The 19,104-nt window shown below is 46.8% G+C and overlaps 1 protein-coding gene across 1 annotated transcript; it reads left to right on the top strand.

The window, feature by feature from the left end:
- The first annotated feature begins 431 nt into the window (after positions 1-431).
- Positions 432-7,513, top strand: LOC138796665 (uncharacterized). Its single transcript, XM_069976291.1, has 9 exons — positions 432-747; positions 1,159-1,221; positions 1,939-2,019; positions 3,001-3,060; positions 4,573-4,680; positions 5,382-5,450; positions 6,114-6,227; positions 6,400-6,495; positions 6,708-7,513. The coding sequence occupies exons 1-9, from the start codon at positions 438-440 to the stop codon at positions 6,809-6,811; spliced, it is 1,005 nt and encodes a 334-aa protein (XP_069832392.1). The 5' UTR covers positions 432-437; the 3' UTR covers positions 6,812-7,513.
- Positions 7,514-19,104: the final 11,591 nt, after the last annotated feature.

Below are 19,104 nucleotides of genomic sequence, written 5' to 3'. Positions count from 1 at the left end.
CAGAGAGCACTGTGTCAGACTGAAAAGAATACGCCACTTCCTGCAGGACATACAGCAGCTGATAAGTACTGGAAGACTATATACCTTTCTGACATCAGGGTTTTTTTTCTCTGAACGTTTCCGTTTATAATCATTTACCAGCAGACGACCCCTTTAAAGTGCCCATACACTTCATACAAAGTCAGCCAGTAACTGCATAAGTGTAAATGCTGAGGGTCCAGCTCTCTGGTGGCTCCTAAATAACATTGAGGGGGTGTATATAAATCAGAAGGTTGGTTTTCCTCAATAATTTTTGAGGAGCTAAATATTTCCCGTTACTATCATGTCCTGTTGAGGTGATAGAAGATTTCCTGTTACTATCATGTCCTGTTGAGGTGGTCAAATATTTGCCGTTACATTCACGCCTTTTCTTTCTTCCCGTAGATGGCGCCGTGGAGATGATGATTAGTAGATCATCGACCACACCAACGGGTTCATCACTAAAGTTAACATCTAACTTTACTTTTGACTCTTCTAATATTTACGAACTTTACATTGCTGGTAATATGATCGGATCCTATACAGACGGCTACTTGATGCCGCGTCTGAATTTCACCGAACGGCTTCAATTTGATCGAGAAGACTGCAGCTTTATACTGAAGAACCTAACCGAGGAGGACAGGAATGTCTACACGTTCATCACAATATATCAAAAAAACAAAAGGATCCAAAACCACAAGGAATATTTCAACGTCACTGTGACAAGTAGTGAGTCAGTAGATGGACTGTATAGAAGAATCACAGTGGGTAATTGGTCGATAGTCATGGGTGGGGGAGAGGGGGGGGGGGCTATTATTTTTTATTCATGCCTAAAATGAAAGAATGTTTCACTTATTTTACTCTAGGTGATCTCCTGGTGGCTCATGTGTCTGCACAAGGCTTCACCAAGGTTATTGATAGCTATGTCCCTCCATGTGATCAGTAGAGTAGACTTATATTATCTTGGCTTGTGAATCCTTGACCAAAAACATGAGCTCTGCATGCTGACGGCTGCCATGTAACCTCGGTTGTAGTTACCGTTCTGAGCTCTCTGTTTAGAAGTGTAATGGCAGTGTAAATCCTCAGCTAGAATTAGATTGCTACCTGGAGTTTTTTTGAACTTTGTGTCTTTTATTTCAGGACTCGTAACAGCGGAGTCACCTCGAAACAAGTCATCACAACATCATGAAGACGATATCTATGGTGGGTTCCATTCTGGCATGATAATTATGAACAATCGTTACATCATATCCTTTACCTATATTATGTCAGGTCAACCTATAGCATGTGTGTCCACCAGTAGAGTTACTGATCCTCCATGTATACACAGAACCACTGGTACACACAAAGTACAATACATGGAAGCCGTGAGGAACTAGTTCATTGAATATGTTAGAAAGTTTTCATTATATGATGATTACGAGTAATAGGATGAAAATAGAGTCATGGAATCCTTTGTGGCCACAGAGAGTAGTTAGGGAGACTTTTCTCATGAGCAAATATGTTATTCCTCTTGTGCCATACTGCCCCCTCAGGGTCTGCATTATAAATTCACTTTTCACTTAAAACAGCTTTCCAATTTCTCCATATTTCCACATTCTCATTGGAGGGGGTTTGACTGATGGGACTCCGACTAGTATTATCTATGGGGCTTCTGGTTTTGGTACCATTCAGAATGTTTAGTCCCAGTGGTTGGACCCCCTCCAGCCAGTGTGTTATCCCCAATCCTGTGAGCTAAGGCTTTACATGCTCAGTTAGGATGACCCCTTTGACTCTTCAATCCAGGACCGAGATTGTCTTAAAAGAATACAAAGTGACTGAAGAACAATGAATCGTCTACCAAAGGAAAACAATAAAATATGTTACATTCTTGGTGTAGTAGTTCAGTAATAGTGAGTATAACCCAGTCCCTTCCCCCAGGAACCCTGGCTGTTTGCTTCTTACTGGATTCTGTCATGGCTGCCCTCATGATGGGAATCTTTACGCTTCTTCCCTGGTTGGGTGAGTGTCTCACAATCATTTCCTTACTCTTACAATAAAACCTAAGTAACCCTATCCTGTGCTTCCCGATGTCATACTAGGCTAGGAGCCCATCCCCTCCCATCCACTGCAGTCCACTTCCTCCAATACATTTACTTACATACTATATTATGCTGTAACACAGAACTCCCAAAATAACCATGAAAACTAAAAAACAACCAAAGTAAGAGCTTTACTAGAAGTCTACAAACTAAATTCCCACCCAGTACTAAAATATATAGTAACTGTCACAATAGAGACTGTTAATATTCTGCCTGGTGTGACATCAGAACCATGCTGTGTGTTCTGACCAATCAGGTGTCTCCTCCTCTTTCTCCCCTCCCTCCTTCCCTCATGTTGTTTCAACTGCAGCTGCACCCTCCTCCTCTCCCCACCACCTTTCCTCTACTTACCGTTTCATACTAGATTTTTGCTAGAGCTAAAGACGACTAAAAGGTGAGGACTGTACACCCGTGCCCTAGTAACAAATTAGATAGTATTTTCTTATTATCTTAGCATAGATATCTAAGAGTGCAGTCTGGATGGGGCACTCAGGGGTAAAAGGTATAGCATGACACCAGGCACCCCCGCCGATCAGCTGTTCAGCATCTGCACTACCCTGAGAGCAGAGGTGAAAGCAGCTGCAGATTTCTGCTCTGCAAGCTAAATCTGTCACTCTTAGTTCTCGCAGAGTCTAATGTGTGTGATGGGAGGAGATCCTGCACTGTATCTGAGCTCAGCCTAAAAAGCAGCAGCAGCAGCATGGAAGCCATTATAGAGCTGTAGTGAGCAGTCTAAACTGTGTTTTAAACCTCTTACTTACAGAGCTGTCTCTGTCTGCTTTCTGTGTGTCCCTGAGGAATACCCCTCCCACCTCCATCCTCCATAGATTTGTACTGCTTACAATCTGTTCCCTGAGAATTTTATATCTTGTCTCTCAATATAATCTTTTCTCCTTTTCAGCTAAAAAATTCAGGAACGAGAGGCTGACTTGCCTGCATCATGTTTTTAACTTTGTGTTGGGTAAGAACCATTTCTATACAATTCATCTTACGTAGACAAACTCCCATAGTACAGAGGCATTTGTCTTATAAAGGGGCACTGCCATTACCAATAATAGTAAATCAACAGGGGAGGTGATATGCCACATATTGCAATTTACTTCATTAGTTGTTTTTGCCTGTTTCCTATATTTCTGCAATGCTATAATATCGGCCACTAGGTGTCTCACTTACTGAAAACTGTGGTCGAGGCTCCGTCACTAAGGCCATCTGGTCTTTGTTGACAGCAAAAAAAATGAGACCATAGGCAAGAAGGGGTCAGTCAGCCCAGTGAAGATTAATTCTGATTGGCCAGCGGCCATACATGCCCCTGTACACTCCCCTGTATAGACCCCTGTATACACCCCTGTACACTCCCCTGTATAGGCCCCTTAATACACCCCTGTACGCTCCCCTGTATGCTCCCCTGTATAGGCCTCTTTACACTCCCCTGTATAGACCCCTGTATACACCCCTGTACACTCCCCTGTACACTCCCCTGTATAGGCCCCTTTACATGCCCCCGCCTACTGCTGTACACAATTAAATTATTTGATCTCAGCGGCCCGTCCACCAACTGAGAGTGAAAGAAGCCTGAGCAGCACAATGGGACACTAAATGGTACACTAGAGCTGCGAAACCAACAAAATGAAAACGCACAGTACACATCATACAAGCATAAAGGATATATTTGCTGGGGTTTTATAGTTTTTTATGTATCATGACAGGTACACTATAAGGATAAATGATTTCTATGCAGATGAATCTGTTTCCAATATTTGGACCCTATAACCCAGCCTTCATCCATTTCATCTTATTTCTGTCTATAATTCCACCGACCTCTATAAAAAAAAATTATTAAAGACATAAGATGGAGGAATGCTCAGGAATGTACAGGAAACGACTGACCACATACATGTCACTACTCTGGATACATCCTGACTGGTCACAAAGACATTACACCCCCGTAATACACAAGTTATTGCATAACATCCATGTTCCTTCTCCTTGGCCACCTACATGTAGTCCCACGCCTTCCTCATCATTCTGCTGCATTAACCTAAGAAGATGTGTCCAGTGTGCACAGAGCCCGGCAGCTTTAGCCAACTCCCCCCCCCCCCCCCCCCACACCCCAGATTTTATTTTTCACAACACAGATAGATATGGTGGGCGTCAAAGATGGTCGTCATATGTAGAGATGATCGAACAGGACCGAAGTTCAGGTTCGAAAAACCCGAACCTTCAGCATTTGACTCCCGCAGGTTGCCCTCCTGTTCCGTGGGCAAGGTGGAAACCTAGGCTGTATCCCTGTTTTGCAGGCAGTACTCAGGCTGTCTCCTCCTTCCCCATGGACCGGGAAGGCAGCGGGAATCAAATGCTGATGGTTCTGGTTCATTCGAACCTGAACTTCGGCCCTGTTCGGTCATCTCTAGTCATATGTCTGTCAGTCTCTAGAACTGATGAATGGGTATAAGTAAACGCTCTGTCATTTCAGGAGATGCTTTCCAGGAAGCTACAACCTCCGGCTTCGCATTTGGTGAATATGTATCCCTGGCGTCCCACTTGGTGGCCACAGTCTTGTTCCTTGTCTGGAGTATCTATGGTCAGTCCTTACAGATAGATTTCCCCCAACAATGTACTAACAATGTCTAAAAACCCTTTAGGGTATGTTCCCACATAGCAGATGAAAGTTTACACTTTTTATTTGAAATTTAGGGGCAGATTTATCAAACATGGTGTAAAGTGAAACTGGCTCTGTTGCCCCTAGCAACCATTCAGATTCCACCTCACAGACTCTTTGGAAAATGAAAGGTGGAATCTGATTGGTTGCTAGGGGCAACTGAGGCAGTTTCACTTTACACCATGTTTGATAAATCTCCTCCTATGTGTGGAGCAAATACACCACTGCCAATACCCTGGCCTTAATGGGGCTGTTCATAAAAAAAAAAAAAAAAATTCTTTCTAATCAACTGGTGTCAGTAAATTATACAGATTAGTAATTTACTTCTTTTTAATAATCTGGATCACTGGGGGTAAAACGGCCTGGACCCCGACCTATCCTGAGGATGGGGACGCAATTGCCCCACAGTGAATGGCATGTACAATGCGCCTGCGTGGTCACTGCAGCCGATGCTTCATTCATTCTCTATAGCAGCGATGAACTCAGGTTGGCATTTGGCCACTTTAATATAATGTATGGAGGCCTCCTGAGTGGGTGATGTTGGTGGGGATAGGGGCTGGACGTGGTGGATTGTCACTGCCCAAACACTTTCATTGAGATAACTTTAGTTGTGTTCTTCACAGGGCCCCGGCACACAGTATGGTGGGGAATATGCTCCGCGGTCAGTTTCATTATACAGATGGTGATAAAATGTGAGTATCACTTAAGTTACCACACTGCTATATATACAGCAGGCGCGGCTGGTGGTGGGGAATAGCAGCTACACCTGGTATTGCAGCTTGTCCCACTACAGTAAATGGGGGGAACTACACAATTAGCACTTTAGCATCATGGCTCTATGAGATTACCATGCCCCCTGTTCCCACCATACTCCCTCAAGAAAACAACAGGTAACTTAAAGGAAAAGTCTGGCCCCAGGATTTTTTTTCAATGACAGGGCACATGTGTGTTTGTGTTTGGGGGGTACTAACTCACCTCTCCCCGTGCCTCTTCATCTCCCGATTGCCGCTCCGGGACCCCCGCCAGGCTCTGGGATCTCCACCAGAGCCAATGTCATGACTCCAGTCACTGATTGTCTGAGCCAGGCTGGGCATTTTCCCCCCCAAGTCGTGAAGTCATCACAACTTGGGGGAAAATGCCTTCCGGTGGAGGTCCCAGAGCCTGTCAGATGGCGCATCATGGGCACGGGGAGAGGTAAGTAGTGCTTTATTGTTACACTCTCCCCTGCTGCTACATCCTTTCCGGGACCGGACTTTTCCTTTAAGAACTGAGAAGAGTCTTGAACCATTCATAATCGAGAACAAATATTCCAAGTTAGTATAAAAGACCTGAGAGAGTGTCTATCGATATTTCAGGTCCCCGATGTCACTGCGCCAGTCTGCAGAGAGCTCTGAGTCTCTGCCACCCTGTGATGGCTCTTTGGACCCTTCTGACGACCGGTTCCATAGTGGTGGTATATTTTATTATGTGTAAGTGTTTCTATTTAGAGAGTCAATGGAAGAGTCATATCACAACCATTCACTTTCAGAGCTCTCAGTTTTTTATAGATACTTAGAAATTACCGTCTACGACGTCATGAAGTGTCTCTTCAGTATTTCAGTCTGTAGATGATGGTTTGTTTAGGCGTTTGCTCTTTTTTAGGCAACAACCTTGTAACGACTCGGAGGACCTGGTACCCTGTGGTGTTGGCGGCGGTGATCTCCCTGTGTGTCCGGGCTGGCCTCATAGGTTACTTCTGTAAGTACCGGGCCATATAGTGTGACACCAATAAAGAAAAAGTTGTGTGTACAAAGGAGGAAGGTCAGCGATCACATGATCAGCGAGTCATGTGACCATTGCGAGGGTTTCCTGCACACTGTGTCTCAGGATTAACGCAAATTTTGTTTTATGTTTTTGTTTATATTTTTTTTGTTTTTTCTGTTGACATTTTCCTTTGACTCTTTTTATAGACTGGAAACAGAAGAATAAAGAAGAGAAAAACAAAGACAACAACGTCAGCGTGGACCCCGACTCACTACTGAGGCCAGAAGAATATCCACCAGACCAAAACTGACCGGATCATGACTTCTACGAAGTCTATGATCCCATCATTTCTTGCATTGCCTTACATTTTTTTTTTATAAATTTTTTTTAGAAGAAGTTATCCAGGCTTAGAAAAACATGTCCGCTCTCTTCTAGGCACAGCACCTCTCTTGTCCACACTTGTTTTGGTGTGGGGGTTTTGTACCTTAGTTCCATTGGAGCTGAATGAATGGAGCTGAATTGTAATACCACACACAGCCTGAGGATAGGGGTGGCGCTGTTTTTGCAAGGAAGTGTCTGTGCTTTATCGTATCCCGCATAACCCCTTTAAATTAAGTTTTTTTTATTATTATTTTTATTATTTTTTAATTGTAATATTTTCTTTGGATTCGACCAGTTTTAACTCGGGTTACGTAGAGTAACTACCACAGATACACTATCCTGGAGAGGTGGTAACTAGTTATGAGCGAATACTGTTCGATCGAATAGATATTCGATCGAATAGTAAGGTATTCGATCTATCGAATATTATCAAATAGTTCGCAGAATATTCGATAAATATTTGATAAGCGTTCAAATCCCCCAGCTTCCGTTTTTTTCTTCCAAGTGGTCGAACAAATGTTTTTCAATAATCGAATACTTGTTCCCATAGACTTTAATGGGATCGAATATTCGATCGAATATTCGAATATCCGTACGATATTCGTACGAATATCGAATATTCAAATATTTCACTATTGGTAACTATCTCAGGGGGCTTGTTACTTGTGCAGGTACCACACTCAGGTAAGCTGGTATACACCCGTGTTAGGCGTCTGTATTTTCCAGCAGCTTCTATGTGATGTTCTTTACTTAATATATATTATCTCTCTGTTAGCATTAATGATTTAGTTCAATATTTAACATTTTTTTTAAATAAAATTGTTTCTAACAACCTGCATAGTGTCGCGTCTTTGAGTCTCTAATGGCTCAGATGGTGGAAGGGAGTGTTAGGACGACCTGATAAATGGTCACATATACATATATACTGTCTCCAGATACAGTATGTACTGAGATACAACAACGTGACAGCAATAGTGGCACCGCCTGTAGTGCCTGGAGAGAGGAGTGTGTGTGTGTGGTGATGGGGGGGGGGGTGTCTCTATTTAGGACGTTTCCCCTTGGACTGGAGTCTGTAATTCTTCTAGGGTTGGAGTTTAGGGGGATATTTTAATTTAGGTAAGGGGCCTGGTTTATAGGGGTACTCAAGGGGAAAAAAATGTTTTCAAATCAACGAGTGTCAGAAAGTTATACAGATTTGTAATTTACTATTCAAAAATCTCTAGTCTTTCAGTACTTATCAGCTGCTGTATGTCCCGCAGGAAGTGGTGTATTATTTGCAGTCTGACACAGTGCTCTTTGCTGCCACCTCTGTCCATGTCAGGAACTGTCCAGAGCAGCAGCAAATCCCCATAGAAAACCTCTCCTGCTCTGGACAGTTCCTGACATGGACAGAGGTGGCAGCAGAGAGTAGTGTGTCAGATTGGAGAGAAAACACCACTCCCTGCAGGACATACAGAATCTGATAAGTACTGGAATGCTGGAGATTTTTAAATATAATTCATTACAGATCTATATAACTTTCTGACACCAGCTGATATGAGAACATTTTTTTCCTCTGGAGTACCCCTTTAATGTAGAGGTACTCTAAATATAGGGGGAATTAGGTCTGAATTTGTTTAGTGTTCTCACTGTAGGGTCTCATTGAAGGCTCTGGTCTGGGGTCTTTTTATTTGCATTGGTCTAGGGCAGGGATGGGGAACCTCCGACCCTCCAGTTGCTGCAAAAAAACAATTGTTATCATGCCTGGACAGCCAAAGCTTTGTCTTAGTCTGTGCAGGCATGATGGGTGTTGTAGTTTTGCAACAGCTGGGGGGGCTGAAGGTTCCCACTCTATGACAGGGAGGCTGGAAATTGCTGTAGGGGCCAAGAATCTATAATACAAAGCAATGAGCGATATAGAGCAGGATGGATCCTATGAGAATCGGGGTGTCTGAGCTGGATAAACCCTTAAAATACAGATTGTTGCTCCTCTTGAAGTCATCCCCATTTTCTTAGGTTAAAAGAATCACAACTATAACTATAAAGTGGGTAATCAGGTCCCAGAAGATGATCTCATTGTCTTCAAGAGTAACTGGCTGAAACCAGAATCCTTACAGCAGTGTAGATGACAAGAGGAAGCACAGAAAAAAGCAATAAATGGCAGCATTCCAGTTCACACTGTAGGGTGCAGGCTGCATGTTGCTAAAGTACAGACAAAAAAAAAGAAAAAGTGGAACAGCAACCCACAGGTGCAAGCACTTACCGTATATACCACCAACCCCCCCAGGGGTACACAAGTTAAAAACCTGCTCTGTAGATAATAAAAAATAAGGATCCATTTGATTAAACAGAGTGTACCATGTCACCACCTTACAGAATGTACCATGTCACCACCTTACAGAGACTGAGCCATCGATGTTATAGTGGATGGCTGCTCTGCTGAGGACTTGTTGGACAGGATTATTCACATTCTCTGCATGGCTGAGGGGGATCCCCGGATCAAGGCCTAATAACAGTACCAGAAGAGATCGGGGCAGTCCTGTCTATAGGAAGTCATGCCGAGTCTAAGGAGCCCCAACCTTCCAGAATATTCCACATGATCCTCTTAGGAGCAATATAACTATATGGACCCCTTTTGACCCCGGTGCTCCTGGCCTACAATATAGAGCAAAAACATAATAAACTGTATAAAAACAGTATATAATCCTTTTCCCCATAAATTAATCCTTTTTCACAGTATACGTCTCGTTTCTGTTGTCTTGGGAATTAAGGTAAAATACTCTGAAAATAAAGGAGGAAGGTATCTTAAGAAAACATGGCATCAATGTAGAGGGGCAAGTACTAACATGTTTCATGACTGTGACAAATTTCCATTACAGGAAGTTACTTGTACTTGTCTGCATCGCAGTCCTTACATGGTTGTCAGTGAAAAAAAAAAAAGAAAAAACAGTCACTTCCTATACTGGACTCCTATAGACTTGTGCAGGATCCCGATACCCAATGGACTGCTATAGACTTGTACAGGATCCCAATACCCAATGGACTGCTATAGACTTGTGCAGGATCCCGATACCCAATGGACTCCTATAGACTTGTGCAGGATCCCGATACCCAATGGACTGCTATAGACTTGTACAGGATCCCAATACCCAATGGACTGCTATAGACTTGTGCAGGATCCCAATACCCAATGGACTGCTATAGACTTGTGCAGGATCCCGATACCCAATGAACTGCTATAGACTTGTGCAGGATCCCAATACCCAATGGATTGCTATAGACTTGTACAGGATCCCAATACCCAATGGACTGCTATAGACTTGTGCAGGATCCCGATACCCAATGAACTGCTATAGACTTGTGCAGGATCCCAATACCCAATGGATTGCTATAGACTTATTCACTACTTGCTGATGGAGTAAATGGCAGTAGACGCACCCATCTGTTTAATCCAGTATGGGTACTGGGGGTCAGCACTTGTCTAACATCTATTACATTGTCTCGTATTACCCAATTTCTGCATACATACAAGTGAGACAGAAGAGAGAAGAAAGTGCTCTCCTACATGTACTGGACTCCTGGTGGGCTTCCACTACATGACTTAGCTTATCGTCCTATGTCCTGCTATAGAGAATTGTAGCAGACAAGACAGTATACACCTTGGGCAGCCAACTTGTGAAGATCTCTCTCGGCAGTATCTATATTGGGTTGTATCTTCAAGATAACACTCAATGTGCTGGAGGAGTGAAACTAGTCCTAGTAATCCACAACCTTCTCTGCGGAAGCTACCAAGGTGGTTCTATTCTCGATTGCTAAAACTAAAGACTGTGAATGACCATCATCCTGTATTTGCTGCACGGATATCTCAGAAAAGTTCTTGTTCATTGTTCAAGTTCACAACAATGCTGGGTCACTATTATTTGCACTAACATCACAGGGGACACCTGCACCCAGACATCACCATTATAGGAGTGCCCAGGGGTCATAGACTATATCACATGTGCGCAAGGTTGTTGGGGGTGGTTATTTATTAAAGGGTCTGGGGTCTGAACAATCTTTGGGTTTGTGTTGATATAGAGCAGGAATGGGGAATTTCCCGCCTCCAACTAGAACTATAAAGTGAGTTAGCCGGCCAGGTCCTAGAAGACCATCTCATTGTCTTCGAGATTAACTGGCTCAAACCAGAATCCTTACAGCAGCTTAGATGAGAAGAGGAAGCACAGAGTCTTAATGGTTACAGTTATTTCCTACTACAGAAATCCTGGGTTCAGACCAACCACGGGCAGCATGACTTTACATGGGTCTCCATTGGGTAGTCAAGGTATTATATTACGAGCCCCATCAGGACAGGAACAATGTGACAAATCAGACACTATAAACATAAAGACATTAATATTAAAATGGTGGGTCCTCCATCCTGGAGTATGGGCCATGGCTGGCGTCAGTCACTAGTTACAGGGTCTGTTCATGTCGTCACCAGAGACTGAGTCATCGATGTTATGGTGGATGGCTGCTCTGCTGAGGACTTGTTGGACAGGTTTATTCACATTCTCTGCATGGCTGAAGGGGATCCCCGGATCAAGGCCTAATAACAGTACCAGAAGAGATTGGGGCAGTCCTGTCTATAGGAAGTCATGCTGAGTCTGGGGAACCCCCAACCTTCCAGAACATTCCACATGATCCTCTTTGGAGCAATGGGACTGTATGGACCCCAGCGCTTCCAGCCTACAATAAAGAGCGGAAAGATAATATACAGTATATAATAGTTCACCCATATTTCTTTTAAAGTGAATCCTATCTCCCCTTATATGTCTCCTCTTGTTTCTCTTGTCTTGTGAATTAGGGTAAAAAACTCTGAAAAAAGAGGAAGGTAATTTAAGAAAACATCAATGTAGAGGGGCAAGTACTACTGACACGTTTCATGACTGTGACAACTGTTGTACTTGTCGGCCTCACAGTCCTTACACGGGAAAAAACCAGTGGCGGATTAAATGTACCCTGGGCCCCGGGCTGTCCACCCAACCTGGCCCCCCCCCCAGTCAATTCGCCCACATTATAATCTGCTACTGCGCCCCCCCCCCCCCCACTGTCCCCAATAAACACTGCCTGCCTCCCCTCCCTGCTGGCCCCAATAAACATAATGTTTGGTCCCTTGCTGCTACCCCCAGTAAGCATTGCCCACCCCACCTCCACTGCCCCCAATAAACATATTGCCACCTCACCTGGTCCCCTGATGTTGCCCCCCCCCCCCCAAGGTCACAGCAGCACAGAGAATGTCAGGAGAGGAGGGTGCTGATCTTATAGGAGAGGTCACAGTAGCACAGAGGATGTCAGGAGAGGAGGGTGCTGATCTATAGGGGAGGTCCCAGCAGCACAGAGGATGTCAGGAGAGGAGGGTGCTAATCCTATAGGAGATAGTCCCCCTTTATAGATGGTCTCCCTCTTTCCCCCTCTATAGATGGTCCCCCTCTCCCCCCCCCCTTATAGATGGTCCCCCTCTTTCCCCCTTTATAGATGGTCCCCCTCTTTCCCCCTTTATAGATGGTCCCCCTTTCCCCCCTTATAGATGGTCCCCCCCTTTCCCCCTTTATACATGGTCCCCCTCTTTCCCCCTTTATGGATGGTCCCCCTTTCCCCCTTTATAGATGGCCCCCCTCTTTTCCCCCTTATAGATGGTCCCTCTCCCCCCCCCCCTTTATAGATGGTCCCCCTCTTTCCCCCCTTATAGATGGTCTCCCCTCTTTCCCCCCTTATAGATGGTCCCCCTCTTCCCTCTCCCCCTTATAGCTGGTCCTCCTTTCCCCCCTTATAGCTGGTCCTCCTTTCCCCCTTATAGCTGGTCCCCCTCTTACCTCTCCCCCCTTATAGCTGGTCCTCCTTTCCCCCCCTTATAGCTGGTCCTCCTTTCCCCCCTTATAGCTGGTCCTCCTTTCCCCCCCTTATAGCTGGTCCTCCTTTCCCCCCCTTATAGCTGGTCCTCCTTTCCCCCCCCCCTTATAGCTGGTCCTCCTTTCCCCCCCTTATAGCTGGTCCTCCTTTCCCCCCCTTATAGCTGGTCCTCCTTTCCCCCCCCCTTATAGCTGGTCCCCCTCTTTCCCCCCTTATAGCTGGTCCCCCTCTTCCCTCTCCCCCCTTATAGCTGGTCCTCCTTTCCCCCCCTTATAGCTGGTCCTCCTTTCCGCCCCTTATAGCTGGTCCTCCTTTCCCCCCTTATAGCTGGTCCTCCTTTCCCCCCCTTATAGCTGGTCCTCCTTTCCCCCCTTATAGATGGTCCCCCTCTTTCCCCTCTTATAGATGGTCCCCCTCTCCCCCCCCCCCCTTATAGCTGGTCCCCCTTTTTTCCCCTTATAGCTGGTCCCCCTCTTTCCCCCCCTCCTTATAGCTGGTCCCCCTTCCCCCCCCCCCTTATAGCTGGTCCCCCTTTCCCCCCCTTATAGCTGGTCCCCCTCTTCTCCCCTTTATAGATGCCCCCCTAGTCAGTAAATAACACAAAAATAACAAAGTACAACTCACCTACCCTGGGTTCCCCCGTCGATCCTCTCTCCGTCTGCAGTCTCCAGCTGAGTGCGGCTGTCGGGGGTGTCCGGTCCTCTCCCCGGCAGCGCGCGCATCAGTCAGGCCGCCTGGGCCCTGACTTCCGGTACGTGCGCTCCCAGTACCGGAAGTCAGGGCCCCAGGCGGCACTAGGAGCTGTGTGATGCGCGCGCTGCCGGGGAGAGGACCGGACACCCCCGGCAGCCGCGCTCAGCCGGAGACTCTTGTGACCGCAAGCGAAACAATGCTTGCGGTCACAAGAGCCTGCAGTGGCGGGGGGAAGGGGGCCTCCCGGGCGGCATTATAATGTGGGCGGCAAGGCATGGGCCCCGGGCGGCCGCCCAAACCGCCCACATTATAATCCGCCATTGGAAAAAACAATCGCTTGTCCTCAGGTTGTGTGTGTGTGTTACAAAGTAGCTCTATTCACATCAATTGAGCCGAGCTGCAATACTATGAACAAAATGACACTGTGTTAGAAAGAATGCCGCCATGTTTTGGGGACCTTTAGGGACTAACAAAATGAATCTGGTAGTATAAGGAGTAAACGAGGAACATAAAATTATTGTGACTATTCCCCTGTATGTCACTTTTTCACAACCCTTGGCTCCACATCCAATTATTCAGGAGCCATTTTCAGGGATTTCTATAGACTTGTACAGGATCTCGATACTCAATGCATTACTATAGAATTATGCACTACTTGCTACTGGAGTAATTGCAGGGGGCCTGGTGCTGGATCCTGTAATGGACCAGGCCCCCTGAGCAGACACTTGCAGCACCCAGCCGCTGAGCGGCTGCTGCAAATGCCCAGCTGAACATAAGAGGAACTTTCACTGTGAGCGCTCACAGCTAAATGCAGGGCCTTGATTGACAGGGTCAGGAGCCAATGTCTGCGGGTCTTGCCAATCATACAGTGTCCCCAGCGGCCCCCATACAGCGCCCCCTGCGTCCACCCACCTCCCCTGCTGCTCCGCCACCGTAGAGTGTCTCCTGTATCCCCCCACCTCCTGTGCCTCCCCTGCGCCCTCCCCCCATACAGCATCTGCTGCGCCCTACCGAGCGTCCCCTGCCCCCCCCCCCCCATACAGCATCTGCTGCGGCCGTCCGTGCGGCCCCCACCTCCCATACAGTATCCCTGCAGCCCTCCACCTCCTCTACAGCGCCTCCCCCCCACACCTCCTCTACAGCGTCCACCACCCCTGTAAAGCATTCCCTGCACGCCCACCCTCCATGCAGTGTCCCAAGCAGCAACCCCCCGGCACCCCCCTCCCCAGCGTCCCAGGGCCAAACGCCACCCACCTCCCAGTGTCGCAGGACCATCCCCACCGACCCCCTAGTGTCCTAAAGCCAAGCCCCCCCCACCCCCCAGTGTCCCCGGCAATTTAACAAGGGCTGCATGGACATCGTTACCGATGTCCTTGCAGCCCTCACTTAACTTTATACTTTACCTATCCATGCTGCAGGGCTCCTCTTGCGGTCTGCTTCTCCCTGGGTTCCGCGCACTCCAGCTTCAGAGCGGCCTGTCTCAGCTGACAGGCCGCTCAGCCAATCACTGGCCTCGGAGGTCCTGGCCTGTGATTGGCTGAGCGGCCTGTCAGCTCAGACAGGCCGCTCTGAAGCTGGAGCGCATGGGACCCGGGAGAAGACAACCTCAAGAGGAGCCCTGCAGCATGGATAGGTAATGTATATCGCCAGCTGCCAGCCGTGCACCATTATTACACGTAGCGACGTGTGGTCGGCACCCGACAACCTATATCAATGATCAGCTGATGATCGATGTATTTATTAAACGGAACGATAATTGGCCGGATAGGGCCGATTCGGCTGATAATCGCTCCGTGTAATAGTACCCTAAGTCTGTCCCGTCACAGGTGTCTTATGTTTCAATTCCTTTTGGATGCATAGATATACATAAATGACATAGGTAAAAGTGTGGCAGGTAATGGTGTTGGTTCTTTCTCTAATATCCCTTCTTCCGCTCTCCGTTTCCAACGTGTTTCCTTTGTTGTGTGGCGACAAGTTCCTCAGGGAATAGGAAGGGTGTTGATGTACAACTGGGATATGCCTTTGTTGGGTCAACAGTCTGATCCAGTAAACATAAGTAGTGTTCACACTTCAGTATCTGTCAGGTAGTTCATGTAGGGGATGACCCCTATGTCCTATATTGTTCACAGTGATGTCCCGGATGATGGGGTTTGAGAAGTTTGCCCCTAATTTGCTGGTCAGGTGTGTAGTTCTAGAGAGGTATGATGCACAGACTCCAACCTGTCACTCTGCGGATGACCACAGCCCGGCTCTCACGCTCTGCATGAATATCATTATACCAGGACCTGCTGATACATATACCATCGCAGCTTGCATCATACCTCTCAAGAACTACACACCTGACCAGCAAATTAGGGGCAAAACTTCTCAAACCCCATCATCCGGGACATCACCCTGGACAGTATAGGACATGGGGTCACCCCCTACATCAACTACCTGACGGATACTGAAGTGTGAACACTACTTATGTTTACTGGATCAGACTGTTGACCCAACAAAGGCATATCCCAGTTGTACATCAACACCCTTCCTATTCCCTGAGGAACTTGTCGCCACACAACAAAGGAAACACGTTGGAAACGGAGAACGGAAGAAGGGATATTAGAGAATGAACCAACACCATTACCTGCCACACTTTTACCTATGTCATTTATGTATATCTATGCATCCAAAATGAATTGAAACATAAGACACCTGTGACAGGACAGACTAACAAAACCCAAGAAAAGGGTCAGTCCCTCCTGGTGTATTTGGGGACATCCTAGCATACGGCAGGGCTAGAGAGGGGAGATTTATCTCTTCCCCTTGTAAAAATCTTTATATCGTTCGAATATAAATGATAATCGTTCTGTGGAACTGTAGGCAACGATCAAAAAATCGTTCCTATGTCGATCGTTGATTTACATCTGAACCTAAAATTATTGTTACTCATTCGCTGTAATTCAACATTCGTTCGCTCAAGTTCCGCATTTGTTCACTAATCATTCAGTGGAATTGCACATTGTTCATTGTTTATCTGTTTCCCCTGTCTTCACTCAACTCCAGTCCCCACCCACCCCAAGTCTCACACCTGGTCCTAGTGATTGCTAAATCCCTATATATTCTGGACTCTGGGTCATATGTGGGTCCATCTAAGTGAGTCATTTAAGTGTGAAAAAATAAATTAATACCAGAATTATACCAAAGGTAACACTCTTCCATATTCTCACCTCCTCTCCCTCTCTTTGCTCACAATGTTCATTTTGGCACTCACCTTCGCTTCCATCATCCTGAAACTCTGCTTTAACTCTCCACTCCCCACACCAAGTAACAATCTTTTTATTTCTCCAGCTCTTTTACCCGCTGATCTCACCCCTCCTGTTATCCTTTTTCCATACACTAAAACTGTTACTTCTAAATGCTCTCAATGTCTGCGCCCTCTTACCTACTCACACCTACTGTCTCTGTCTCTGCTACTTCTCACTGCTGGAGACATTTCACCAAACCCTGGCCCTCCCCACCTGATCTCATCTACCACACTGCCCTCCTTTCGTCCACATTCTTCTAGATCACGGCGGCGCCCCTCTAACACCATCCGCATCCGTCCTGATCCCCCTCCCCCTGTCCCTTTCTCTGCTGCTCTCTGGAACGCACGCTCTGTCTGCAATAAACCTACATTTATTCATGATCTTTTTCTTTACCACAACTTCTTCTTCTTAGGCCTAACAGAAACATGGCTGTCCCCTACTAACACTTTTTCTCCTGCTGCACTTTCCTATGGGGGGCTCCTGTTTACTCACACCCCTCGTCCTGGCAATAAACATGGTGGTGGGGTTGGTCTGCTGCTGATGGATAACTGCTCCTTTTCCCCAACCCCTCCCCTACCTGCCCTCACCCTCACCTCCTTTGAAGTACACTCTATCCGTATCTATTCCCCCTTCAACCTCCAAGTAGCAGTCATCTACCGACCACCAGGCCCCGCAACCACCTTCCTTGACCAGTTCAACACTTGGCTGTTGCATTTCCTCTCAACAGATATTCCCACCATCATCATGGGCGACTTCAATATCCCCATCGACACAACCAAATCACCCGCCTCTAAACTACTATCCCTTGCCTCCTCCTTCGGCCTCACACAGTGGTCCTCTATGGCCACTCACAAAAAGGGTCACACACTGGACCTCATCTTTTCCCGCCTATCTGACCTCACCAGCACACCTCTCCACATCTCTGACCACAACCTCCTAACATTCTCTTCTCTCCTCTCTTCATCTGCCCCCCCATCCAGAACCTTGCCCACCCTCACAGGAACCTTAGAAAACTTAACATTCAAACACTCTCTGACTCCCTTCTGCCACTCTCCACCATACACTCTCTGAAAGACACTGACACAGCTGCAACCTTCTACAACTCCACAATAACCTCCGTTCTTGCCCCCCTTACAAAAAAGAGAACACGACGCATCAACAGACAGCCCTGGCACACCCACATAACCAAACAACTAAGGCGAGTGTCCAGAGCTGCTGAGCGGCGCTGGAAGAAGACCGACTCAGAGGAAAACTTCCAGACATACAGGCGAGCACTCCTTGATTTCAAATCTGCCCTCACCTCTGCTAAACAGGACTACTTTACTTCCCCCATATCTTCCTTATCTCACAACCCTAGGCAACTGTTTAACACCTTCAACTCTCTTCTCCCCCACTGCCACCCCCACTTCTCTTATCTCTGCTGAGGACTTTGCCACTTTCTTCAAGCAGAAAATTGATGACATCAGGGTAAGCTTCACCTTACAGTTCCCTCAGCCCCCCCTCATGCCCGTCCAGTGCTCTTCCCCACTAACTCACCTCTCCACCATCACTGAAGATCATCTCTCCAAACTACTCTCCACATCGCACCTCACCACCTGCGCACTTGACCCAATCCCATCCCACCTTATCCCCAACCTCTCCTCAGCACTTGTCCCAGCACTAACACATCTCTTCAATCTATCACTAACTTCTGGCATCTTCCCATCTCCATATAAATAAGCAACCCTCACACCCATCCTTAAAAAGCCATCCCTTGACCCTACCTTCTTATCCAGCTACCGCCCCATCTCGCTTCTCCCCTTTGTCTCAAAACTTCTGGAACAACATGTCTACCATGAACTATCCTCCCACTTTTCATCCAACTCGCTTTTTGACTTCCTGCAATATGGCTTCCGCTCCCACCACTCCACAGAAACTGCCCTCACCAAAGTGGCTAATGACCTGCTGACTGCCAAAACCTCGCGCCAATATTCTGTGCTCCTTCTCCTATCTTCTGCCTTCGACACAGTCAACCATTCTCTCCTCTTACAAATTCTCCCATCCCTTGGCGTCACTTGCTCAGCCCTCTCCTGGATCTCCTCTTACCTCTCCAACCGCACTTTTAGTGTCTCCCACTCCCACACCTCCTCCTCTCCTCGTCCCCTTACTGTTGGTGTTCCCCAAAGCTCTGTACTTGGGCCTCTTCTCTTCTCCATCTACACCTCTGGCCTGGGACATATCATAGAATCCCAGGTACCACCTCTACGCCGATGACACTCCGATCTACCTCTCTGGTCCGGATGTCACCTCTTTGCTATCCAGGATTCCAGAGTGTCTATCGGCCATATCTTCCTTCTTCTCCTCCCACTTTCTAAAACTCAACATGGACAAAACA

The sequence above is a fragment of the Dendropsophus ebraccatus genome, chromosome 7 (genome assembly GCF_027789765.1).
Source record: "Dendropsophus ebraccatus isolate aDenEbr1 chromosome 7, aDenEbr1.pat, whole genome shotgun sequence".
Lineage (NCBI taxonomy): Eukaryota > Metazoa > Chordata > Amphibia > Anura > Hylidae > Dendropsophus > Dendropsophus ebraccatus.
The sequence above is the reverse complement of the archived record's forward strand: the minus strand, read 5'-3'. Positions and strand labels throughout refer to the sequence as shown.